The sequence below is a fragment of the Bufo gargarizans genome, chromosome 6, assembly GCF_014858855.1.
Source record: "Bufo gargarizans isolate SCDJY-AF-19 chromosome 6, ASM1485885v1, whole genome shotgun sequence".
Lineage (NCBI taxonomy): Eukaryota > Metazoa > Chordata > Amphibia > Anura > Bufonidae > Bufo > Bufo gargarizans.
Genome location: NC_058085.1, coordinates 235,314,618 through 235,341,683, shown reverse-complemented (window position 1 = coordinate 235,341,683; position 27,066 = coordinate 235,314,618). Strand labels below are relative to the sequence as shown.

General features: G+C 41.9%; 1 protein-coding gene across 3 annotated transcripts; it reads right to left on the bottom strand.

Moving 5' to 3' along the window:
* On the bottom strand, positions 1 to 27,066 carry LOC122939806. Of its 3 annotated transcripts, none has more exons than XM_044295969.1 (15): positions 26,809 to 27,066; positions 20,700 to 20,831; positions 20,130 to 20,315; positions 19,921 to 20,044; positions 19,447 to 19,556; positions 16,287 to 16,389; positions 16,093 to 16,181; positions 15,635 to 15,772; positions 15,337 to 15,525; positions 15,162 to 15,264; positions 4,208 to 4,254; positions 2,852 to 2,914; positions 2,659 to 2,751; positions 2,363 to 2,459; positions 1 to 258 (listed from the first exon to the last, which is right to left on the bottom strand). In XM_044295969.1, exons 2-15 carry the CDS (start codon positions 20,775 to 20,777, stop codon positions 251 to 253), a joined length of 1,428 nt encoding a protein of 475 aa, XP_044151904.1. In that variant the 5' UTR covers positions 20,778 to 20,831; positions 26,809 to 27,066; the 3' UTR covers positions 1 to 250. The 3 variants fall into 3 exon arrangements, with proteins under 3 accessions (XP_044151904.1, XP_044151905.1, XP_044151903.1); XM_044295970.1 differs by having other exon boundaries at positions 26,871 to 27,066; XM_044295968.1 differs by having other exon boundaries at positions 26,913 to 27,066.

The following is a 27,066-nucleotide window of genomic DNA, read 5'->3' as shown; positions in this document are numbered from 1 at the left end:
AACTGTTTTGTTTTTTTAATTTTTTGTTTTCATCATAAAATACAATTTTTACAAATCTTAAAAAAAACAAAAAAAAAAAACGCTGAGCACTTCTTTTATGACAAGTCATAAGCAAAGTAATCATCCTTTCAGTAAAATCCATTGCATTTTCCATGAGAGTTAGGCCGCTTAATTACAGGTACTGTGGTGCATGATTGTGGACACTGTTATTTAGTTCAAATATGTCACGTTATAAAGTAGGCAGCATTCCTCAAAATCCTAAAAGAGAAAAAGAGGGGGGAAAGTTAATATACATATATGCATACTACATTGTGTAGTATAACATTACAGCGCATGCACATGGCTGTATTACATTATGCATGCGCTGTTTATCTAGTAGCAGGGATAGGTTTGGATGCATCCTGGGAGATCAGAAAAGTCAAGATGCAAATGAACTCTGGAAGTGGACCTAGTCTACTGATCCAATTTTATTTCAGATGAACTAATCAACACTGCAATTACCTGTATCACTTCACTTCTACCTGGACTGATGAAACTAAACTTAGGACTCCCCCACAAAATGTATCCTTAAGGCCCCTTTCACACGGGCGAGTATTCCGTGCGGATGAGATGCGCGAGTTGAACGCATTGCACCCGCACTGAATCCGGACCCATTCATTTCTACGGGGCTGTGCACATGAGTGGCGATTTTCACGCATCACTTATGCATTGAGTGAAAATCGCAGCATGCTCTATATTGTCAGATTTTCACGCGACGCAGGCCCCATAGAAGTGAATGGGAAGCGTGAAAATCGCATAGCATCCGCAAGCAAGTGCGGATGCGGTGCGATTTTCACGCACGGTTGCTAGGAGACGATCGGGATGGAGACCCGATCATTATTATTTTCCCTTATAACATGGTTATAAGGGAAAATAATAGCATTCGGAATAGAGAATGCATAGTAAAAGAGCGCTAGAAGGGTTTAAATTTTTTTAAAAAAAATTAACTTACCTTAGTCCACTTGATCGCGAAGCCCGGCATCTCCTTGTGTCTCCTTTGTTGAATAAGACCTGGGGTGAGCATTAAATACAGGTAAAGGACCTTTCATGACGTCACTCCGGTCATCACATGGTACGTCACATGATCTTTTACCATGGTGATTCACCATGGTAAAAGACCATGTGATGACCGGAGTGACGTCATCAAAGGACCTTTACCTGTATTTAATGCTCACCTCAGGTCCTATTCAACAAAGGAGACACAAGGAGATGCCGGGCTTCAGTATTAAAGTCATGGAAAACCCCTTTAACCTCATAAGTCACGTTTACAATTGGAAAAACCCTCCCAAAAATGTCACTCTTTTTAATGTGTGTCTGCAGTAAATTTTGTTGGCGTACAACTCAGAGGACACTTAACCCCTGGGTGATATCATTATAGCCTTTTTTTTTCCTTTCCTTTCAGCTCTGCAGCTGCTCCCTCATTCTCCTCCAGACTGAAGAGGGGGGGCTGCTTTAACTGCTCATATCTCTGGTTTGGTACCTTTTTGGCATTCCAAGCTTTCAGACAATACCAGAATGACAGCAATACATTCAGTACAGGGGAAGATATCACTGATAGAAATCGGCATGCTGTAAAAGTAAAAGCTGATTTTACTGGCAGTTATTCCTGACTCAATATGTAACAGTGATTTCTCCTCTGTTGCTTGGGCTAATGCATTTTGGCCTGGAATGTCAGCTTTCAAACAAGACCAGTTGCATGTTTCTAGCTGCTACCATTCAGAAGATAACAGCATCTAAAGCAGCCCTCCCCCCTCCACTTTCTGCTCAAGGAAAAGCCCCTTTCACACAAGCGTGACGGATTAGGTCTGGATGCGTTCAGTGAAACTCGCACTATTTTGCAAGCAAGTTCAGTCAGTTTTGTCTGCGATTGTGTTCAGTTTTTATCTCGCGGGTGCAATGCGTTTTGATGCATTTTTCACGCGCGTGATAAAAAAACTGAACGTTTACAAACAACATCGCTTAGCAACCATCAGTGAAAAACACATTGTATCCATACTTGCTTCCGGATCCAATGCGGTTTTTATTGAAGCCCCACTCACTTCTATGGGGGCCAGGGCTGCGTGAAAAAACGCTGAATATAGAACATGCTGCATTTTTCCCCAGCGCAGAACTGATGTGTGAAAAAAAACATGTACACAGCCCCATTGAAATTAATGGGTCAGGACTCAGTGCGGGTGCTATGCGTTCACGTCACGCATTGCACCCGAGCAGAAAACCTGCGCGTGTGAAAGGGGCCTTAGGTGGTTAAAAGTGTTAGCCAGAGGGGGTGCAATTATAACATCTACATTTGAAATAATCCATGGTGATCAGCAGATGATCTCACCTGGCCCCCATTCTGGATCATTCTGGAAGCACAGTGGGTTGTAATCTTCAGACTCCTTAACCATTTTCCGTAACCTATTCAAGAGAACTTGCAGGTCCTAGATAAAAAATAAATAAATACATGTTTTATTAATTTCTTTTGTTTAAATAAGCATGCAGCCATGTAGGTGGGCTTACATGTAAATAAAAAAATAATAATAATAATTGAGGCCACGAATGGTGGCTCCTATGGGGTTTAATATTATGCTACCATTTTAGTTCTCCTTTTAATTTCTTTAATAAGACATACTATATTACCGGATCATTTATTTTTGATAAGGGAACTTCATCTTCTGTTTCAGTATCTGACTGGCTTTCGTCGTCTTCATAGTCTTCACTGTCAGACACCGTCTGATTAATAAAAAATAATTATACTGTAACCAACAACAACCTTACATCTGAGCAAAACAGAATTGTACAGAATTGTAAGAGGTAAGTAAAGAATACTTGCCTCTTCAGAGTCAGAATAATCTGTATCTCCCTGAATTGTATTCTGTTGTCCATAGGGTGTTGGCTAGAAAAATCAGACTGAGGGTTAGATAACAGCTTTTCCAAGTTTGGTGACGGTAACCGAGAATTAATTCCTTTTTTTTAATTGATTCATATTCTAATAAATTTTAAACACAAAGCCTAGTTCTGACCAATATGTGTCCTCAAGGGGGTTTATTACAACAACAAATTATCTGACCAATATCTGTCCAATCAGACCAATAGTTGGTGTGTATAATAAAATATCTGTCATTGGTGAGCCATCTCACCAATGATTGGTCAGAAATCAGTCAGATAATCTTTTGGTGTAATACAGCCCTTAGGCATGTTAACATCTATATAGACAAAATATAGGGGCACACTACAGATGGGAGCACTAACTCCAAGTATGGATGTAATTTATTAAAACTCACATTAAAAACTATACACATAAATATATGCAATAGGCAGTATCAATGGAGCCACGTAGTATGATGCAGTACAAAAAAAAAACTCCTCTAAGAACTATATTGTCTCTAATCTAGGCCTAAGGGTGGGCCGCTCTAGGTGAGCACCTCTTCCATATAGGCGAGGGGTTGAGCCGCTGGTGATCGTTTATTCATGTTAACATCTATCTGCCACAGAGTACAAGAAAGGTCACGTGACACATGAATGATAAGTTCTGGTGAGATTGTCTTCTTACAGACTCCAATTCAGTGATCCCCACCCTATGATGTGTTGCTCTACACTACCACAATGATATATGCATGTATTGTATTTAAGCCCTCACTTCCATTTTGTAAGAATTTCCATCATTTTCTTTTATCTTATTGGCATTTTCATAGCACAAATTGTTTAAACAACAGGGCATATTTACAGATAGACGTTTTGTATGACGTGCCAATGTCAAAGGTCTGTAAAAGTAAGATGTGCCAAGTTTATTGAGGAGCAGGCCTCTTAATATAGTTGTCACATTTTGGACTGTCCTTGCGCCATAAACTGAGATCCATGCCCGCAATGGGCTGAGGTAGATCTCGGCTATAATTTATGTCATATTATGATAAAAGTGTTGGGTCAGAAAGGCCCCATCCCCTTCTACTAAGCCCCGGCCACTGTTTGAAAGTGCTGTGTGAACTGCAAAAAAAGTGTAAAAAGTCACAATTTTTGTTGCACAAAATGACACTTGTGCAAAAGATTGCAACTACTGTAAGCCAGAAGACTGGTGTACAGCACTAATAAGTTCCTTCAAATGTGTAAAGAATCTGGACAGCAAACAGGCCATCAATCCTAATCTACACAATTTAGGACTGTATTTCAAGTAATCTGAAGAAGTACTGACATTTCTGCAAGGTGCTGTTTTCATGAAACCTTGACTGGCGCGATGACCTGAGGGTTCAAAAGGAAAGAAATTCATGAGTTAAATAAACTACGGACCATTCCTCTCTGAAGGACCCTCACAGGAGAGCTGCAGAAATCAGAGGCCACCTGAGTATCTACAGTTTTCTAATACTAAGAATTTATTACCACAGAAAGATAATCATTTCCACATAGACAAAACAACAGATTACAACCACAATGGGTTAAAGGGGACCTATCACCACAAAGTGCAGTCTACAGGCAGCAAGATATATATTCTTAGGTCAAAAGATCCAGTAAAACCTGTAATTAATGCATTTATATATTTTCAGCTAGGATGCGGGAGTTACCAGAGACTGGCAGCCATATCTGTATACACACAATTCTATCACTGATAACCCCTCCTCCCTGTACGATAGCTGCGATATAAAATGTAGAAATTACAGGTTTTACTGAATCTTTTCCCATAAAAATATCTTAATCTGCTCTGCTCTATAACATGGTGCTTTCAGATTGCACTGGATTTTGTGGCGACAGGCCAGCAAACACATACGATCTGCCATCTTAACTGACAAGTCCAGCGAGGCACAGGTAAGTCCTTACCTGTGCGCGAGCTGGTCTGAAATGAAATGCGGTCTCCGGGAGCAGGCATTTCCGAGAACATCCTCCGGGGGCCATTCTCAGAACTGCCTGCCTCCGGGAGACCTATTTCATTTCAGACCGGCTTGCGCACAGCTGGACTTGTCAGTTAAGATGGCAGATCGCATGTGTTCGCTGGCCATCTCTAGTAACAGGTCCTCTTTGAACAGCTCGGATTAAAAGGCTGTATAAACAGAAGGACAACTGTGAGTCAATGAGACAAAAAAGCAATTGTCATTTTTTTTTTTTTTTTTAACAGCTCATGTGTGGGATAAATAATAGCCCACATTTACAAACGTGAATCTAGTTTTAGAGAAGTTTTCGGTTTATGGGTCTAAGATGTGGTATTGTGAACTAAAATTGCGCCACCATTCTGGCATAAAATTGTGTCACAAAGTAAGCCAAACAACTTATCTACATAGTCTGAGTTTACACCATCAGCAGGAATGCACAACATTCTCTGGTCTGAGGGCCACATTGTCAGAATGAACCAGTTCAAAGGGCCGCAATAAAACTTAAAGGGGTATCAACAGCCGAGACATTTATGGTGTCTGACAGGTGGGGGTCTCCTTCTTCCCTGTTCCAGAAAGGAACCATGCATGCAGCTCTTTCCATTGTAGCGCATGTCAGCTGCTGAAACAATCAAGTGTTACAATAAAGATAGCAGAATTTATTATGCATGGTCTGTGTCACCACATCTGCTCCTTTCTGGAGACCACCATGATCTAAGGGAGAAAGTTGCAGGGCTGCATTTGTAATCCAACATTACATGACACTACTCTTCTCTGCCATAGAAAATCCATGTGAGTAGCTACCAGTCATAGAAAAGTATGTCTGTGACAAAATGGTTGGGGGGGCCACACAGAATGGTATCGCCAGCCATATGTGGTCCTTAGGCCACAGGTTGTGCGTCTGATCTACAAGATTTGTAAATCTGCCCCAGTGTGTTTAACATATCGGTTGTTACAGATGCAGAAATGATCTAAGTAAGGGCCCATTCACACGACCGTATATTATTGTCCGCATCCATCTCATTTCAATGGGGCCTGCAAAAGATGCAGACAGCATACTGTGTGCTGTCTGCATCCGTATTTGCATTCCTTAGCCCGCAAAAAAAGATAGAACATGTCCTATTAACCATAATTGCAGACAAGAATAGGCATTTCTACACAGGAAAAAGACGATCCAAAATGTGTTTGCAATTCCATACCGCAAAAACGGATACGGTCGTGTATATGATCCTCAATGGCAATTTTTTACTTTTTCCCAAATAAAAACAACTTTGGAAGGAAAACTTTACTTTGCTTCTTTTTGTCCCACTAGTGAACTTGAATGTCCGATCTCCTAATCACTACTGATAAAACCGCATTACTTCTGTAGTGCAGTGTTTAACCCCTTAAGGACCAGGCTCATTTTCACCTTAAGGACCAGGCCATTTTTTTGCAAATCTGACCAGTGTCACTTTAAGTGCTGATAACTTTAAAACACTTTGACTTATCCAGGCCATTCCGAGATTGTTTTTTCGTCACATATTGCACTTCATGACACTGGTAAAAGAAAGTAAAAAAATTTTTTTTTGCATAATAAAATACCTAATTTACCCAAAATTTTGAAAAATTAGCAAATTTCAAAGTTTCAGTTTCTCTACTTCTGTAATACATAGTAATACCCCCAAAAATTGTGATGAGTTAACATTCCCCATATGTCTACTTCATGTTTGAATTATTTTGGGAATGATATTTTATTTTTTGGGGATGTTACAAGGCTTAGAAGTTTAGAAGCAAATCTTGAAATTTTTCAGAAATTTACAAAAACCCAATTTTTAGGGACCACTACAGCTCTGAAGTCACTTTGCGAGGCTTACATAATAGAAACCGCCCAAAAATGACCCCATTCTATATACTACACCCGTCAAGGTATTCAAAACTGATTTTACAAACTTTGTTAACCCTTTAGGTGTTGCACAAGAGTTATTGGTAAATGGGGATGAAATTTGAGAATTTCATTTTTTGCCTAATTTTCCATTTTAACCCATTTTTTCCACTAACAAAGCAAGGGTTAACAGCCAAACAAGACTGTATCTTTATTGCCCCGACTCTGCTGTTTACAGAAACACCCCATATGTGGCCCTAAACTACTGTACGGCCACACAGCGGGCGTAGAGTGAAATGTGCGCCGTATGGTTTTTGGAAGCCAGATTTTGCTGGACAGTTTTTTTTTACACCATGTCCCATTTGAAACCCCCTGATGCACCCCTAGAGTAGAAACTCCATAAACCCCATCTAAGAAACTACACCCCTCAAGGTATTCAAAACTGATTTTACAAACTTTGTTAACCCTTTAGGTGTTGCACAAGATTTAATGGAAAATTGTATCTCTATTTCAAAATTTCACTTTTTTGGCAGATTTTCCATTTTAATATTTTTTTTCCAGTTACAAAGCAAGGGTTAACAGCCAAACAAAACTCATTATTTATGGCCCTGATTCTGTAGTTTACAGAAACACCCCAATGTGGTCGTAAACTGCTGTACGGGCACACGGCAGGATGCAGAAGGAAAGGAATGCCATACGGTTTTTGGAAGGCAGATTTTGCTGGACAGTTTTTTTGACACCATGTCCCATTTGAAGCCCCCCTGATGCACCCCTAGAGTAGAAACTCCAAAAAAGTGACCCCATTTTAGAAAGTACGGAATAGGGTGGCAGTATTGTTGGTACTAGTTTAGGGTCCATATGATTTTTGGTTGCTCTATATTACACTATTTGTGCGGCAAGGTAACAAGAAATAGCTTTTTTGGCATTTTTTTTTGTTATTTACAACATTCATCTGACAGGTTAGATCGTATGGTAATTTTATAGAGCAGGTTGTCACGGACGCGGCGATACCCAATATGTATACAATTTTTTTTTATTTATGTAAGTTTTATACAATAACTTCATTTTTAAAACCAAAAAATTGTTTAGTGTCTCCATAGTCTAAGAGCCATAGTTTTTTCAGTTTTTGGGCGATTATCTTGAGTAGGGTCTAATTTTTTGCGGGATGAGATGACGGTTTGATTAGCACTATTTTGGGGTGCATATGACTTTTTGATCACCTGCTATTACACTTTTTGTGACGTAAGATGGCAAAAAAGCTTTTTTTACACTTTTTTTTTTTTTTTTTACGGTGGTCATCTGAGGGGTTAGGTCATGTGATATTTCTATAGAGCCGGTCAATACGGACGCGGCGATACCCAATATGTATACTTTATTTTTATTTATGTAAGTTTTACACAATGATTTTATTTTTTGAAACAAAAAAAAATCATGTTTTAGTGTTTCCATAATCTAAGAGCCATAGTTTTTTCAGTTTTTGGGCGATTATCTTGAGTAGGGTCTCATTTTTTGCGGGATGAGATGACGGTTTGATTGGTACTATTTTGGCGTACATGCAACTTTTTTGATCACTTTTATTACCTTTTTTGGGAAGTAAGGTGGGCAAAATTTCAATTTTCTCATAGTTTTTATTTTTTTATTTTTATGGCGTTATGGCGTTCACCGTGCGGGGAAAGTAACATGACAGTTTTATAGATCAGGTCGTTACGGACGCAGCGATACCTAATATGTGTAGTGTATTTTTTTTTTTTTTTTTTTTTTTTTATTCAGTGGGGAAAAAAATTATCCTAACTTTTTTCACTTTTTTTTACATTTTTTTGACCCAGACCCACTTGGTTCTTGAAGATCCAGTGGGTCTGATGTCTGTAAAATACAGTACAGAACCCTATAGGGTTCTGTACTGTATTTTACTTACACTGAACAGATCTATGCTTTTAGCATAGATCTGTTCAGCACCATGGACAGCAGGATGCCTGAGCAGGCGTCCTGTTGCCATGGGAACCTTCCCCGTCTGCCACAACTTCGCAGACGGGGAAGGGTGAGGACGGGGCTTCGGGGGGCTCTCTCCCTCTCCATCGGGGGGGCTGCAAAGGCATAGCAGCCCCCCGATAGGAGAGGGAGGGAGCTCCCTGCGCTGTTAACCTTTTCCATACAGCGGTCCGTACGGTCACATGACCCCCCCCCCCCCCCCCCCCCGGCGTTGTGACAGGATGCCGGCTGAATGATTTCAGCCGGCATCCTGTTCAGATTAACCCCTGGGGCGCCGGAATCCCGATTTAAAGTTAGGACGTACCGGTACGTCCTGGGTCCTTAAGGACTCGGGAAATAGGACGTACCGGTACGCCCTATGTCCTTAAGGGGTTAAGGCCTGTCAGTGTTTGGGCCTAATAGGTACATGCAGACTTAGGAGCCATTGCCAACCCCTAGAAGCCATAGCAATCTGTCACTGGATGACGACGTCTGTCCGCCTAACCACTACAACATTATAAGGGTTGTCTCACTTCAGTAAGTTGCATTTATCATGCAGAGGAAGTTAATATAAGTCACTTACTAATGTATTATTATCCATATTGCTTCCTTTGCTGGCTGGATTCATTTTTCCATCACATTATACACTGCTCGTTTTCATGGTTACAGACCACCTGCAATCCATCAGTGGTGGTCATGCTTGCACACTATAGGAAAAAGTGTCAGCCTCTCTGGTGGCTGGGACTATGGGAGCGCACATAGGCTAGTGCTTTTTCCTATAGTGTGCAAGCACGACCACCACTCATGGATTGCAGGGTGGTCTGTAACCATGGAAATGAGCAGTGTATAATGTGATAGAAAAATGAATCCAGCCAGCAAAAGAAGCAATATGGATAATAACAATACATTAGTAAGTGCCTTGTATTAACTTTCTCTACATGATAAATGCCACTTACTGAAGTGAAACAACCCCTTTAATCAGGGCATCTAAAAGATTTAAAGGGGGTCTCCACTTTTCCTATAACGATTACCTGTCCTAAGGATAGGTCATCAATATCAGACTGGCGGAGGCCTGAATGCCGGCACCCTCGACGATCAGCTGAACGAGAGTTACATTCTTTTCATTGTTTATCTGCTCGCTGTCATCATTACAATGGTGAGCAGTGTAATTACATCTCCTTTGTCCCATTCACTTCAATGGGTGCCCCCTTTAAAATGCCAGAATCTGGGTTACCACCTGCGATTGTGATTAGGGAACTGCAAATGGTAATAGATTGGCTTTTTTTCCAGATTTCTCAAAAGACATACAAGAAAAGAGACGCTTATTTATGACTGTCAAAAAGAGAAAGGGATATTAAATATTCTCTTATGTTCCCAGCAAAATTGCGGATTATTTTCAATGACAAAATCTTATTTTTTGACACCTCGGAAGAAACCGCGGACTGGCTTGAACGAAATAATCTATGATTTAATTGTTTTAGGATGTGGTGGGAACAATAATGGTTATAAGGGGCTTATACCCCTAAATTTCTTTCTCTTCGCTTCCTAATAGGGGTGGCTGAGCGGGGTGGAGTGTGGGAGGGATGGTCATAGGAGAGAAATCTACCACAATGTGGTGGATTATCTGTATGGGGGGCTGGGGGGTGGGGATTGGGGTTGGGCTGTGGTGCGTAAAAAAAAAATAAAAAAAAAAATATATATATATATATATATATATATATATATATATATATATATATATATATTTATTTATTTTTTTCTTCTTCTTCTCTTTTTCCCACTTAACCGCTGTTAATAATGTTGACTAGAATTGTTGCCTGGAATATACGCGGTTTGGGGGATAGAGGCAAAAGACAAGCGGTTTTTGACTTGACTCAGGTCCACTTACCAGCAATAGTATGCTTGTTAGAGACCCATCTCACTGAAGAGACCTCTAGGGTGGTCGACAGGGGATGGGCTGCGCACACGTATCATTCTACTTTCTCCAACTACTCAAGAGGTGTTACTGTTTTGATACATAGACTTATTGATTTAGTTTGCGAGGCATCCTCTGTCGACCATCAGGGGAGATTTATTTTTCTATATTGTAGGTTAAGGGGGAAGATATGCATTTTGGCCTTTGTCTATATTCCACCGCCATTTTCCTTTTCGGTTCTTAATTCTTTGGTACTATTTATGGATAAATGGCCAGAGTGTCCAACACTGATTATTGGTGATTTCAACTGTGTCATTGATCCTCTACGTGATAGGGTCTCTACGAGTGTCAGGAGTGATAGTCTGGTTCAGGGGTCTCCCCTGGCACGGTTTTGTCTGGAGGCTGGTTTTGAAGATGTTTGGGAATATCTGGGACAGGGGAAAAGGGCTTTTTCATGTTTTAGTAAAGCAGGTAAATCGATGTCCAGAATAGATCTTGCACTGATAAGTAGTAAACATGTGAAATTGGTAAAGCGAATGAAATATGAAACGAGGTCAATATCGGATCACTCTCCGTTACTACTTGAACTCTGCTTATCTCAGGAAAGATACATACAAAAACCTCCCTTTAGACTAAATCCTTATTGGCTATCAGTTATAAAGACACATGAAATAATCCAAAATGAAATTGGTCGATTTTGGGATAATAACTATGGCTCAGCAAAAATTCAAGTGGTGTGGGACACTTTTAAGGCGTATATGAGGGGATTGATGGTTAGTAACATCGCGAACCTCAGAAAGGAGTATGGGAAAAAACAGAAAAATCTAGAAGAACGTGCATCACTGGCGACAGAATCCTTTTATATGAATAGGACAGAGGAGAATAGGGAAAATATGCAAAGAGCAACACAAATATACTCTAATTTTTTATTGGACAAGGCCCAACAGAGCCTCTTTTTTAAAGGGCAAAAATACTTCACGGAGGCAGGTCGACCCGGTAGGTTTCTGTCCAGAGTAATCTCAAACCAACATTCCAAAAAATATATAGATAAGGTTCGACTGACTGATGGCAGGACGGTCACTAGACAGGGTCCGGTAGAGAAGGCCTTTGTTGACTATTTCCTTGATTTATATAAAGCCGAATCTAAGATTACAGATGATAAGATAGATTTCTATCTTGATGGGATCGTCTTTCCAACTATTACTGAGGCGCAAAAGAAAACACTTGAACTGGAGGTCTCAATTCAGGAGCTTGAGGGAGCTATTAAATTATGCTCAGCCAACTCCACTCCTGGTTCAGATGGACTCCCATATGAATTCTATAGGAAATATGGGGACTATATTCTCCCTAGATTGTTGGAAGTCTTTTCTGAATCAATGGAGGAAGGGAAGCTGCCAGATTCAATGATGGAAGCTGTAATAACATTAATTCCAAAAAAAGGCAAGGACCCCTTAGACCTAGAATCCTATAGACCAATCTCACTGCTTAATGCAGATGTAAAGCTTCTTGCGAGGGTCCTGGCTACAAGGCTTTCTAGGGTTATTTCCTCTATTGTCCATCCGGATCAGAGTGGCTTTATTCAAAACAAGGGTACACATCATAATCTACATCGACTTTTTTCTAATATTCAGGCCCCTGGGGGGACCGCTCGCTCCATCCTGTCATTGGATGCCTCCAAGGCCTTTGACAGGGTGGAGTGGCGCTTCTGGCAAAGATGGGCTTTGGGGAAAGGTTTATAGGTACTCTCAAGCTGTTGTATAGATCTCCAAGGGCAAAATTGAGTCTTAATGGAATCCTGAGTAGTAGTATTGATTTATATAGAGGCACGCGGCAGGGCTGTCCATTATCTCCCTTGTTATTCGATATTTATATCGAACCCCTTGCGATGGCTATCAGGCAGGATGATCAGGTTAAAGGATTTGGTACGCTAGGATCACAAGACCGTATCTCCTTATATGCGGATGATGTTCTTTTTTTTTATAGACCATACGGAAATTACTCTTCCTAGGATTATTCAAATGGTTAAAGCATTTGGTGAGGTGTCCGGTCTTCTTATAAATTGGGCCAAGACCAGTTTGATGCCAATAGACCCCCTGCCACAGAAAGAGGTTCTTGTGACACAGTTGGACATTGTTGACACCTTTCAATACTTGGGTTTGACTATATCACCTCGGGTTGAAAATTTTGTACAACTTAACCTGATTCCCATAATGGTAAGGAGTAGAGCTAAAATAGGGATTTGGCTGAGACTTCCCCTATCCAGAGCCGACCGAGTTTCACTGGTTAAAATGGTGATACTACCACAATTTCTCTATGTGCTCAGGAATACACCTATTTGGATACACGATAAGTATTTTAAACTCATGGAAAGAATAATTAATGATTTGATATGGGGAAGAAAGCGAGTTCGAATAAAGTTGGAATATTTGTACAAATCAGTGGAGTGTGGGGGCCTAAATCTCCCTTACTTCAAAGGGTATTTTATTGCAGCCCAGTTATTGAGGTGTTATGAATCAGAGAACAGTGCACTCCTGGGGAAGTTGGTATCTAGTCACGCCCATAATAATATTTTTACCCTGTTGGAATCCGGGCTATTGAAGAGCTATGAGCGAGGCTATAGAGAGACTATAAAATTACTCCTGAAAGCGTGGGCCACAACTAAGACATGGGTGAAGGTGAAGGGCTCACTTACATTTACGCCTCTTTGGCATAATATGCATTTACAAAGGCTAGATGATATTGCAGCCGATACATTTTGGCAGAAGAATAAAATTTTGTATATTTCACAGGTAGTTAAGGATAGAGATATTAAACCATTTATAGAGATGACACATAATATAGAAAACCTTTCATGGTTTAGGTATTTTCAATTGCGCTCAGTACTATCCAGTCTGGACGATAAACTGGTGTTGGATATAGATAATTTATCCTTTTTGAATGATTGGGTAGGGGGTACACTGTCTAGAATAAAGATTTCAAATATATATAAGTTATTACTTAAGGCACGGTTTAGTGATACACAGTCACCAGGAAAAAGAACGTGGGAGGCGGATTGTCCAAATTTACAATTAGAAGGGTGGGAGAATATTTTTGGGAACTTAGGCTCACTGTCCCAGAACTTTAACCATGTTTTAGTACAATTCTATATTTGCCATAGATTATATATCACTCCTTTATGGATGAATAAGTGTGGATTAAGAGACACGTCTAACTGCCCTAAATGCGACACTGCAGGAGCGGATTTTCTTCATATGATATGGACTTGTCCAGAACTCCTAAAATATTGGAATGCTATAAATAATTGTATTATGTATAAACTAAAAATTCGAATCCCCTTTGAATTACAAGTACTTGTGCTTAATGATCTTTCCAAACTAAATAATCATAACTATCAAAAGATCCTCCTGAGTAGGATACTGATGTTGGCCAGAGTGCTGATCAGTCGGACCTGGTTTGCTCGATATACTCCAGATATAATTACATGGATAAATTTAATTAATAAGGTAAAAAATTATGAGAAAATCATGTATAGACAGAGGGAAGCTGAGGAGAAGTGGATTAAGATATGGGCTGGTTGGAGGACCTGATTAGTTGTGATATTATTCTTTTTTTTTTTTTTTTGACGCACCACAGGTAGGAGGGGAGGGGTTAGGGAATCGGGGCTGGGGGGGAATTGTATCCTTCTTTCTATTTGTAATTGTAGTGCTTTTGATATATTAACTAATAAAGATAATCAATCTAAAAAAAAAGGGAACTGCAAAGCTCCCGTGAAGTAGGTTTTACAGCAGGAAAGTGTTAAGGCCCTGCTGTTGTTCAGACAGGGAATGCCCCCCTTCTTGTGGTCCAGTTCTGTCATGCAGAAAACAGGACTGTTGCCATCTGTGTGTCACGATCAGGGTGGGGGGAAAAACTCCACACTGAACACAGGAGGGAAGGGAAACAATAACTGGGCCTGGAAACTAGGGAAGAAACAGGTCACCCCCTAAACCACCCTAATCTGGGCCCTAACTTCCTATCAATATGAATAGACCTTGAAGGTAGGAATTTTCATATGCTGGATACCTAGGCCCTTATATCCCTATAAGGCCCTGGAATGAGGTTAGGACCAGAGACAACCCATTACTCCCCAGATGGACGAATGGAAGTCTCTGTCCCAGGCCCAGATACAAACAACAGGGAATATAACAAACACAAAACAATAAGAAAAGACAAGACTTATGTGAAAGTAGAAAACTGGCAACTCCAGAAGCACCACAGGGTACAACCGACCAGCTAGTTAGAAGGCAGGAATCTATAAACCGCACCTCCAAGAGTGAGAAGCGGCTACTTATGGGAAAGGTAATTTACCAACAAGCAACACTTGAAGCAAGGGGTGTGGCATTCACCAAAACACAGACACAGTAAGATCAACAGTGAACTTGTCAATTTAACCCACGAGTTGCCAGTCGCGCCGATCTCCTGGTACCTGCCATGGGAATGTCCATGACACTATGCAAGCAACCACTGATCTATATGACATTCAGCATTTTGGTTCTCCTCCTACCTGGCGATGTAAGGCGCTTCATGTAGAGTTCCTTGTGTTGTTCAAAATACTCCCACTCCTCCAAGGAGAAATAGACCGTGACATCCTGGCACCTCATAGAAACCTAACATACACAATCATACAGTCATCATCCTGACACTGTCGGTGTAACTGTATAATGTTCTAGCATTCTTACCTCTCCAGTCAGCAGCTCAATAAGCTTGTTTGTGACTTCTAGGATCTTCTGGTCATTGTGTAGCTCATGGGTCAAGGAATTAGGGGTAGGGAGCATGAGGGAGCTCTGGGTACTGCTCTGATTTGTCAAACCATGGATGGAACCACTGGGTATCACATGCTCACCAGATGACTTTAGGATTACATATTCCTATGGGTAGACAGAAGTAATAAAGTTGTGTTTTAATTACTACTAGCATTGTACACTCCACAGAGTGCATCTCAGCCATAAATGTTATACAATTCCCACAATCCCTTACCCCTCTAGAAAGCAAGTAGATGATCTCCATTGTAAGCTCCAATATCCTCTTATTCATGGGATTCCTTTCTGTATACATCATCAGGTCTCTGAAAATAGACTCTGACCTAGGTGGGAGGTGATGACTTTGAGGGGACCTCTAAAACAAGACAAGTATTAAACCAACCACTGAATAGCTTTAAAAAGTTTCTTGTCCTATTCCACTACTTCCAAAGATGACCAAGTCTAACCCAATTGTAAACAGGGCCTAAAAAAAAAAACTGTAAAAAATACAAAATTTATGATATTCTTACATGTTTTATATTAACTTTATATTATTTTGTTTTATTTTTGTGCTGTCTAATAAATTGCTTGTCTCAGAACATTAGGAGATAGGCAATACTGTCATAGCAATAGAGCTTTCTACAACCCATAGATGATTGTTAACAAGGTTGCTAAGTCCTGGAAATACTGGAATACCTGGAAAAAGTCGGTATCCTCCTCAGTCTTACATGTTAAATATGGATTACTGGGCCATCCCTCCAATGTATTTCTGATGCTGGACGCTTCTGCAAGATACACACAATGTAACCAGGTGCAATGACTACAAGTCCAACAGAGCCAAAATGACCTACATACAGTTAATCGGTCTGTACCGAGTGGCTCTTACTCACCTGGGCAAATAGCTGTAGGAACGTCTTCCTCCTTACACGGAGGAGGGAAACTGGTCTGATATGTGTCTTCTACTTCAACTTTAATACGTTTTAAGACTCCATCCTAAATGTAAAAAGGTGGTTAGAACCAATGGCACCCACATCAACCCCCAACAGGCCCCCATGAGGTCACTTCCTGAGGAACAGTCATAGTCTACAGTAACATATCTCATGAGCAGAGTATCTTCTGTCACGTTCAGATTTGTACCCTTAAAACAAATGTTGCAAGTGTTGACTATTGGATGCCTTTCCTAAGTGTCTTTACAACTCAGTTGGTTTAACAGGACCTAACAGAAAAGCATATTTTTGGTGCCTTAAGAGTGAGTCAATATTTGGCTAGATTTAAAATGAATGTCCACATTTTAACATCATGTAGCTTTGACGACCAAAATGTTGTGCTGATTAAAGGGGTTATGAATATCATAAACTGACCCCCATGTGCCAGGCCCCTCACAGGGAATAAACTTACCCCACTCCTGGTCCCCTCACCACCGCTGCTGCTTCTTCTCGAGCACCGATAAAAAACATCTGGTGTCGGAGAGGAAGGGGGGGGGGGGTCGAGCAGCCAGGGGCGAGCCTCCCTAGCACCGCGGGTGTAATATATCTTTATTATGATCACGTCTGCAGCCGCTGGCACGCCGCTTTTTCTACTTTATAACTTTCTATCTAGCCATGCTGCTCTATTTTTTCTTATCTTCTCTTCATAGGAAGATCAATAGTGTCAGTTTCCCTTTAAGAATTTTGGTATTTACTCACAGCCTTCCAAGACCTTTAACTTAAAAAAAAAAAAAAAAAAAAAAGTGTGAGCTGTAGTTTTTATTGATATTAAACACAATAAAAAAAAAACTATATAAAATGTGGCATCATTGCAATTGTACTGAACCAGGATACTTGCAGAGGGAAAGCTGTAAAAACAAAATCCATAAAAATTATGGCAGAATTGTTTTCTTTTCCCAATGTCACCCCATTTTCAGCTTCCCACTACATTGTATGCAATATTAAATAGTGCCATTAGAATTTGTCCCACAAACAATGCCACTATACAGCTATGTGAACGGAGAAATAAATGGCTCTGGGAAGACTGGGAATAAAAAAAAAAAAAAAAAAAAAAAAAAAAAATTATTGTTCAAAGGTGGGCATTCACTTTTTAAAACAAGTATGTACAGCCTTTTCTTGTCCAAGAGTGCAATAAAACTTAGAGGTATTACCATCTGAGATACTAATGGCATGTCTCATAGCTGGCAGCTCCAGGACTCCCACCTATGGGCTCCTTTTCTCCCCCGGTTCCCCCTCCGATAAACTACAATAAAGATAGCCACACTGAAGCACGGCCTCCTCTGCACTTCATCCACTCCTTACTGAAAGGCTACAAAGGATAAGAAGACCTCCTTACTGCCCATATATGTGGGTCCCAGAGATGTCCACATATCATTAGGGCTCACCTGTCCCTGTTCCACACTACGTGACGGTCTACTTCTATCTGACATAGAAAATACATGTCACCAGTGCACCTACACAAACAAGCATGTTTGTGACCAGATAGTTGGGGGATGAACAGAATGACATCACGGGCCGCATGTGGCCCCTAAGACGCAGGTTGTGCACCCCTGCTTTGATTTCATTTATGAGCTCCACTGGACACTTTATGCACAAAAAGGTCACTTTTCATGGCCAGAAAACTTCAGTACAGCTTCAGTAAGCTTTTTTGAATTATGGATAAAGTGTAGACAAAAGCATAACGTAGATATCCAGTCTATTGTACTTCAACATAGTGGTCTTTATTGTGGTAGTTGTATTACCAGCAGAGTCACTAACGGGGCAAAAATTATCTGCGGGGATCCAACTCACCCCGGCCACAGCCTTTTCACTACCCTACCCTCTGGTAGGCGTCTTAGAGCCCTACATGCCCGCACCACTAGGCTGAAGAACAGCTTTTACCCCAAAGCAGTCTCCTAAATGCTCGGAGATTATTGCCCCTTCCTAGGATAGAAACTACCACAGACTGAAAGTGACTGCTGCATTCATGAACCCATGATGACCTCTTGTCTGCAGTGGTGTCTGAATCAGTGTGTGTATATACCAGGGCTGGCCAACCTGTGGCTCTCCAGGTGTTGTAAAACTACAACTCCCACCATGCTTTGCTGTAGGCTGATACCTGTAGGCAGTCTGGGCATGCTGGGAGTTGTAGTTTTGCAACAGCTGGAGAGCCACAGGTTGGCCATCCCTGATATATACTCACAAGCACTTCCTACTTTGCTCTTGCTATATATATATGCTGTAAACTGTGAATAGTAATGCCTTCTAGTGCAATTTTTTGTTTTTTTTCTAGTGTAATGCTTTAGTTTAAATGTCAGTTCTTGTTCCTCTGTCCATGGCATCTAGGATTGCTCCAAACAACATTTCATTGTATTGTACAGTGACAATAAAGGCATCTTATCTCACTAGTCTGATGCATATGCTTGGGGGGAGTCTGCTTTAGCTGTAGTTTTTCTTTAAAGAGGTTGTTTTCTTTCAGGAGGAAACTGGACAACACAGGGAATTGGCCTGCAATAAAGAAGTGATCATTACCTCCATCCCAGATGCAGCCGGGTAAACAAAGCAGGGAGACCTGGAGCAGGATCTGCTTCTTTATTGCAGGTGGATTCCCTGGGTTGTTATTATCTTCATTAAAGGGAACGTTCAAGAACGAGGTCATCAATATCACATCAATGTGAGTCCGACTCAAGACACCCTGGCAATCAACTGCTTTTACTAGCTATGGTGCCAGACTCAGGCACCTGAACTACAGCTTCGTGACTGTGCCTACCTAGCGCAGCGCTGCTCCCATTCAAGTGAATGGGAGCAGTGTTTCAGAAATCAGTCACCCCCACAGGTATTATATTTATGACCTATCCTAAAGATAGGCCATCAGACGCAAGTCCTGGAAACCCCTTTAGTTTAGAACATCAAAATGACTTTATACGGCAGGGGTAGGTAACCTTCGGCACTCCAGCTGTTGTGAAACGACAACTCCCAGCATGCAAACATGCTCGGCTGTTCTCACAGCTCCCATAGAAGTGCCAAAAGTTGCTGATCCCTGCTATACGGCATACAATAAAGACTGGTCTTGTGAAATACTCACCACTAATACCAGCTGTGGATCACGTGAGCCATTGTAATCTTTTTTTACTTCCTGATAATGAGGAACCCTACAATTTGTCTCGGGTTCTGTGTTTCTTCTGCTGGAACCCCCTATAGGTGACAGTGACAAGATGATCAGATGATGGCTTAGTTGCCCATAGCAACCAATCATATTCCACCTTTAATTTTCTCAAGGCATTCTGATTTTGTTGCCCATAGCAACCAGTCGGTTTTCCTTTTCACCAGTTTAGATAAATCTTCTCCATAATGTTCAAAGCAGAAAGCCCACTACACTGAAAATGTAGAGACCCCCTTCAGGGTACTGTGGTCATTATGCTGGGGGAGGAAAATTTAAATTTCTCAATCATGCAACCTGCATGAACATCAATCTACCCGATTCTGCACAGCTCTCCCTGGGCCACTTTGAGTGCTCAAAACTGCTGCAAGACTTTCATTAAAAAAAAGCTCCTCTTACCCACACATGTGAGGGTCTGGTGAGTTTCCATCATAATGTCCTTGTAGAGATCCTTGTGTCCTTCTAAATATTCCCACTCCTCCATGGAGAAATAGACGGTGACATCCTGACTCCTCATAGGAACCTGACATATACAAGGATACAGTCATCATCCAGACACCTCCCTTGGAGCTACAATTTAATGTCCGAGTATTCCCAGCAGCACTCACCTCTCTAGTTAGCAGTGCAATTATTTTTTTGGTGAGCTCTAGGACCTTCTCATCAGTGTTCTTCTCATGCATTACTGAATGAAGTGAAGGCACCATAAGTGTGTTCTCGGCCAAGCTCCATCCTTCTGACACATGGGGAAAACCGCCTGCCGCACCTTCCCCAAGCTTTCTAATGATGACATAAACCTATGTAGTAAAAGAACGCAACCTATGTATTATATTTATATAGCATAAAACTGCTATATGCTATTCAGATGTGCCTTCTATTGAAGCCTTAAAAGGTTGAGATCTTATTCCTAGCTCCCACAAGGAATGATGTGCAAGTACTAGGGGCCACAGTGCCCTGACTACATGAAGTGATATACACAAGAATGACACACCTGAAATGAGGTAAGAGAGGAGAGAGAAAGGCAGGAAACTGTAATTATATATTACTATACAGGTGAAAGTTCTCTATGATCTCCAAAATGTCTAAATAGATATCCCAGTTATGGTAAGAAGAGCAGCTCTGAAGTACAAATGAGGCTGTAAACCAGTGCCCGAAGATGCCATGTTTCTTGATTTCCTCACCTCTCCCGTCAGCAGGTACATAATCTCCAGGGCAAGCTTTAATGCGCTTTCATTCAAAGGCCTGCTGTCCACATCCATCCTGCAGACCCTGAGTGTGGACTATGGTCCTGGTGGTCAGGGGTGAAGTCGCCTCTGTATGAACAAATATAAATCAAACCAATCATAAGACTTCTAAATATACAGTAAAGACCTTGTAGCTGTAGGAAAGGTAGTGATACATCTTGTATGACCAGATGCCTTACCTTCATATCAATAAAGTCCACTTTTCCCTACTAGATTACCCTAAAATACACCTCTTGAATCAAGAATCCCTTCTAACTCCCCCCTTCAGGTTCTTCATACTGGAATTTTACTGTGAAGCTTTAATTAAAGCACCTAACAGCCCCATCTTCCCTGACACCATAGAGAGCCATGCCGTCAAGCTGCAGCCAGTCTGCAGGGAGTTGAACACCGAGAGAAAAGAAAGACCTCTGTATGAGAAATTCACACAGGCGAGTATTCCGCGCGGGTGCGATGCGCGAGTTGAACGCATTGCACCCGCACTGAATCCGGACCCATTCATTTCTATGGGGCTGTGCACATGAGCTGTGATTTTCACGCATCACTTATGCGTTGCGTGAGAAATCGCAGCATGTTCTATATTCTGCGTTTTTCACGTAACGCAGGCCCCATAGAAATGAATGGGTCTGCGTGAAAATTGCATAGCATCCGCAAGCAAGTGCGGATGCGGTGTGATTTTCACGCATGGTTTCTAGGTGACAGTCTATTCACTGTATTATTTTCCCTTATAACATGGTTAGTGGGCTAAAGGACCTGTGGTGACGTCAGATCACATGCTCCATCACCACGGTGATGGAGCATGTGATCTGACGTCACCACAGGTCATTTAGCCCACAGCTAGTAAAGAAGAGAACGGGAACTACGCGATCAAGAGGAGAAGGCGAGTTCATTTTTTATTTTTTTCTAACCCCTCCAGCAAGCACTATTATACTATGCATTCTGTATCAGAATGCTATTAATTTCCCTTATAACCATGTTATAAGGGAAAATAATACAATCTTCAGAACATCAATCCCAAGCCCGAACTTCTGTAAAGAAGTTCGGGTTTGGGTACCAAACATGCGCGATTTTTCTCACGCAAGTGCAAAACGCATTACAATGTTTTGCAATCGCGCGTGTTCCCGCAACGCACCCGCCTCTTATCCAGGCCAAAAATATGACGCCCATGTGAAAGAGGCCTAAGAGTATCTGCACAGGAGGCAGGCTACGTGTGGTTTTTCCACATGGTTGTCTGTGAGGAAGAAACACAGCATAATGAAGTACCAGCAAAGTGAACGAGATCTGACTAATCTCATGGACACACTGCATATTTATTTTCTGTGCAGAAACCGATCTGCTGTGCGGATTTTGGAATCTGCAGCATGTCAATTCTTTCAGCAGATTTTCAGGGTACCTGTACACGTTGCAGATTACTTGAGGGTTTTCCTTGTGGATTCTCTTGGAGAAAAAAAACGCAGCGCAATACCGTACCAACAAAGTGTATACTTTGCTTTTTTGTTCCATGGGGAAATTGTCTTGCAGTGTGGATTTAGAAATCCGCATGTCAATTATATTTACAATTTTTCATTGGAAGGATGAGATCTGCAGTGAAACCACAAGTAACACAACGCTTTTGGTGCAGAAACGCACCTCTATGCAGGTACTCCGAGGGTCGGCTCACACGGCGGGTTTTACCACGGGATTTTGGGCCGGACAGCCGTACCAAAATTCTGCCTAAAAGCCTGCCTGCGGGAGCATCCTTTCCACCTCAATTATACATAAAAAAAAAAAAAGAAATAGAAATCATATTTTCAATTGGCCTTTATTAAAAATATTGTGCCAGCCATCTAATAACCGTTATCGCTAAGCTACTAAGAGGTCATAAATACTTATTTAAGACACATTGTTATCAGTAAGATAAGGACTGTTTATAATGTCAGAGAGCAGAGATAAGGAGTCTGTTAGCTCCCTGTATGACGGAAAAGACAAAAAATCCACAGGCAGCTAGTAGAGTATGTCAGCTCTGTACAGAAAAAAGGATTCCATATTGTTAATAAAGATCAATTGAAAATATGATTTTAGCTCACATAAGTACAATGCAATAATAAAATTAAAAAAAATTGCCACCAAAAGGTGTACATAGCCTTTGACCTATGTGACCAACGTCACATCATAGGTCTATGACCTATGATGTGACGTTTAGTGCCAAGGGTTAGCACTCTTACTCACTCGTTATATACATCCAGCTTGACCTAATATACTCTGCCCTAACCATCTAGGGTGGTGGGTGTCGAGAGTACTCTGTATTCTTAAACAGGCCTGTTATTTGGGTGTCACCGCTTTTAAAGGGATTCTGTCACCTGGATTTTGCCTATAGAGCTGCGGCCATGTGCTGCTAGATCGCCGCTAGCACGTCCGCAATATACATTCCCCATAACTCTGAGTGATTTTATTTAGGGGAAAAAAAAAAACACACACACACACACACACACACACACACACTTGTTCCAAAAAACGAGGCAGCACTTCCAGATTTCGGTGAAAGGGTGAAGACCCCAAACTTTATTCCCCAGCAACGTTTCAGCCTGCTCAATGAGGCCTTTGTCAAGCTTGACAAAGGCCTCATTGAGCAGGCCGAAACGTTGCTGGGGAATAAAGTTTGGGGTCTTCACCCTTTCACCGAAATCTGGAAGTGCTGCCTCGTTTTTTGGAACAAATATATCGTGGAGGAGAAGCCAGCCTCCAGGAGAAATTGCACTCAGTGCACACTGTGACTGTGCTGCTGTGGTGTTTGCTAATATATATTATATACACATACACACACTTAAAGAATTATTAGAAACACCATACTAATACGGTGTTGGACCCCCTCTTGCCTTCAGAACTGCCTTAATTCTCCGTGGCATTGATTCAACAAGGTGCTGATAGCATTCTTTTGAAATGTTGGCCCATATTGATAGGATAGCATCTTGCAGTTGATGGAGATTTGAGGGATGCACATCCAGAGCACGAAGCTCCCGTTCCACCACATCCCAAAGATGCTCTATTGGGTTGAGATCTGGTGACTGTGGGGGCCATTTTAGTACAGTGAACTCATTGTCATGTTCAAGAAACCAATTTGAAATGATTTGAGCTTTGTGACATGGTGCATTATCCTGCTGGAAGTAGCCATCAGAGGATGGGTACATGGTGGTCATGAAGGGATGGACATGGTCAGAAATAATGCTCAGGTAGCCCGTGGCATTTAAACGATGGCCAATTGGCACTAAGGGGCCTACAGTGTGCCCAGAAAACATCCCCCACACCATTACACCACCACTGCCAGCGTGCACAGTGGTAACAAGGCATGATGGATACATGTTCTCATTCTGTTTACGCCAAATTCAGACTCTACCATTTGAATGTCTCAACAGAAATCGAGACTCATCAGACCAGGCAACATTTTTCCAGTCTTCAACAGTCCAATTTTGGTGAGCTTGTGCACATTGTAGCCTCTTTTTCCTATTTGTGGAGATGAGTGATACCCGGTGGGGTCTTCTGCTGTTGTAGCCCATCCGCTTCAAGGTTGTGCGTGTTGTGGCTTCACAAATGCTTTGCTGCATACCTCGGTTGTAACGAGTGGTTATTTCAGTCAACGTTGCTCTTCTATCAGCTTGAATCAGTCGGACCATTCTCCTCTGACCTCTAGCATCAACAAGGCATTTTCGCCCACAGGACTGCCGCATACTGGATGTTTTTCCCTTTTCACACCATTCTTTGTAAACCCTAGAAATGGTTGTGCGTGAAAATCCCAGTAACTGAGCAGATTGTGAAATACTCAGACCGGCCCGTCTGGCACCAACAACCATGCCACGCTCAAAATTGCTTAAATCACCTTTCTTTCCCATTCTGACATTCAGTTTGAACTTCAGGAGATTGTCTTGACCAGGACCACAACCCTACATGCATTGAAGCAACTGCCATGTGATTGGTTGACTAGATAATCGCATTAATGAGAAATAGAACAGGTGATCCCACTTATTAAACCTGACAGGGCACACCTGTGAAGTGAAAACCATTTCAGGTGACGACCTCTTGAAGCTCATCAAGAGAATGCAAAGAGTGTGCAAAGCAGTAATCAAAGCAAAAAGGTGGCTACTTTGAAGAACCTAGAATATGACATATTTTCAGTTGTTTCACACTTTTTTTGTTATGTATATAATTCCACATGTGTTAATTCATAGTTTTGATGCCTTTAGTGTGAATCTACAATTTTCATAGTCATGAAAATAAAGAAAACTCTTTGAATGAGAAGGTGTGTCCAAACTTTTTGTCATTACTGTATATCTCAAGTAAGGAGCCCAAGGGGCTGTTACCAATGGTTCAGGAGCCCAGCACCGCCCCGCATCCTCCGAATCTCCTCCTTGCTCCCAGAGGTCACCAAGTTGGAGAGTCGTAATCTCGCGCATGCGCAAGTAGGCGGGATGTCAGTGCCGGCATGGTGTTCCTTCCCTGTGCTGGCATCAGCCTCAGGGAACGAACTGCGCATGCGCTAGCTGCGAGATTACGGCGCTTTAACTTTGTGGCGTCCGTGAGCAAGGAGGAGATTCGGAGGAAGCGGGACAGTGCTGGGCTCCTTCACAGGGGGTGTGGCTGGGCTCCTGAACCGTTAGTAACAGCCCTTTTTTGCCTAAATAAAAGCACTCAGAGCTATGGGGAATGTATATTGCGGACGTGCTAGCGGCAATCTAGCAGCGCATGTCCGCAGCTCTATAGGCAAAATCCAGGTGACAGAATCCCTTTAACCTTACTTAAACAAAGATTCATTTTGTTTTCTTTTTAGCGTCTAGTACAGGCAGTGATTAGTTTTTACAATAGATGCACACCCTTTTACATAATTTCTGTGAATTGCTTCCCTTGCAACACAAGTTACGACTGTGCAAGCATCAAGACACAGAGCCACAGTGCAATCCCCACTGAATTAAGATGTCTAGCCCTGTCAATCCAGGGGAAGAGGGCATTGCCATAACAGAAGGGTGTTACAAGACTGATGCTCCAAGGGCTCTGGCCAGCTCCTAGTTGTATAATCTAATTTGCAAAATTAAAAAAAAATATTTCTATACAACAGGACAATGTAGAAACATAATGAAGGCAGCATTTGAATTAGCATGATCAACCCTACCAGCCAATATGCCTGGTCTAACAGGGTTGATCATGCTGACAGAGTAGTAACATCCGCAAGCTAATGAGGTCCATATACAGGCTTGAAGGAGGATGGCAAGTGATACACATTAGTGGGGTTGTCCACATAGAACATGTGATGGCTTCTCATCATTTCTACACAATTCTCATCTACATGGTTTAACGTAAGAGGACATTGGCTTCACTGCCGTGACCTTTATTAATTGCTTGTGTCCTCGGGCTCTATCTGACAAGCAGAGCTAGCAGTCCCTCCCAGGCCTAAAGACCCTTGAGCCATATAAGACACCAGTATTACAGAATGCACGTGCCGGCCGGGGGCCCATCACAGAATTTGCTGTGGATTTTCAGGCTGCACCTCTGCTGACAGCCTGATAAAAGGTTGCACAAGTAGGAAAACATGTAGCAGAGCTGAGTTAGTCTTGGGACATAACATAAGGGGGTGGAGAGGGCATACTACCATAAGCTATTGTTTTCTGTAGGAATCCAAGAACATGCACAGTGTTTATGGAGAATCCTTAGCCTCTCAGCCAATCAGAAGTGTAGAAAGGACTCCCCCAGGGGAATTTCTAATTAAAGGGGTTGCAGAAAGGAGTGGACATTTCACCTTTGTGGGGGCTTCATCATAATGGATGGAAAAATGTTTCCGAGAAGTCATTACAAGATGCACCCACTGGCACCTGTCTTCAAGGGGGTGTTCAGTCTATGCCCGTCCCTTTCAGTGCCCCGCCCCCAAATTAACTCTGAAAGTTCCTGTAAAATCAGACTAGCAGGGGGCCATCCAGGCACAAGAGCCAGCAAAGCTATTGAACTCTACCTATATAGCGATTCGTTTAATGCCGCTCTACTGCCCCCTGCTGAGAGAGCTAAACCTGTAAATACATATACACACCAGCAGGTAAGACCCATTCAATCAGAACCTCTGAAGACCGGCCAGGCTCTGCTATCTCTCACCCCCCTCCCGCAGACAAACGTGCAGAAAATCACTACACGAACCGCCGCGATTACTTCCGGGCGCTGCGTTCCAGGTCGTTCGCTGTTTTGTGTTCCATTCCGCTTCCTTTGTCTAGGCGGCGGCGGCAGACTCCGGGTCACGTGTCCAGCTGCACCGGTCTGCTATCCGTTTCACAAAGCACTTCCGGTTTCTGGA

Bases quoted from the DNA above. Each gene is read 5' to 3' on its own strand.
- LOC122939806 (XM_044295969.1), bottom strand. From the start codon at position 20,777: ATGGATGTGGACAGCAGGCCTTTGAATGAAAGCGCATTAAAGCTTGCC. The intron at 16,182-16,286 runs GTGAGTAAGAGC...TGTATCTTGCAG, and splicing joins TCCTACAGCTATTTGCCCAG to AAGCGTCCAGCATCAGAAAT. The intron at 15,265-15,336 runs GTAAGAATGCTA...TGTGTATGTTAG, and splicing joins TTGAGCTGCTGACTGGAGAG to GTTTCTATGAGGTGCCAGGA.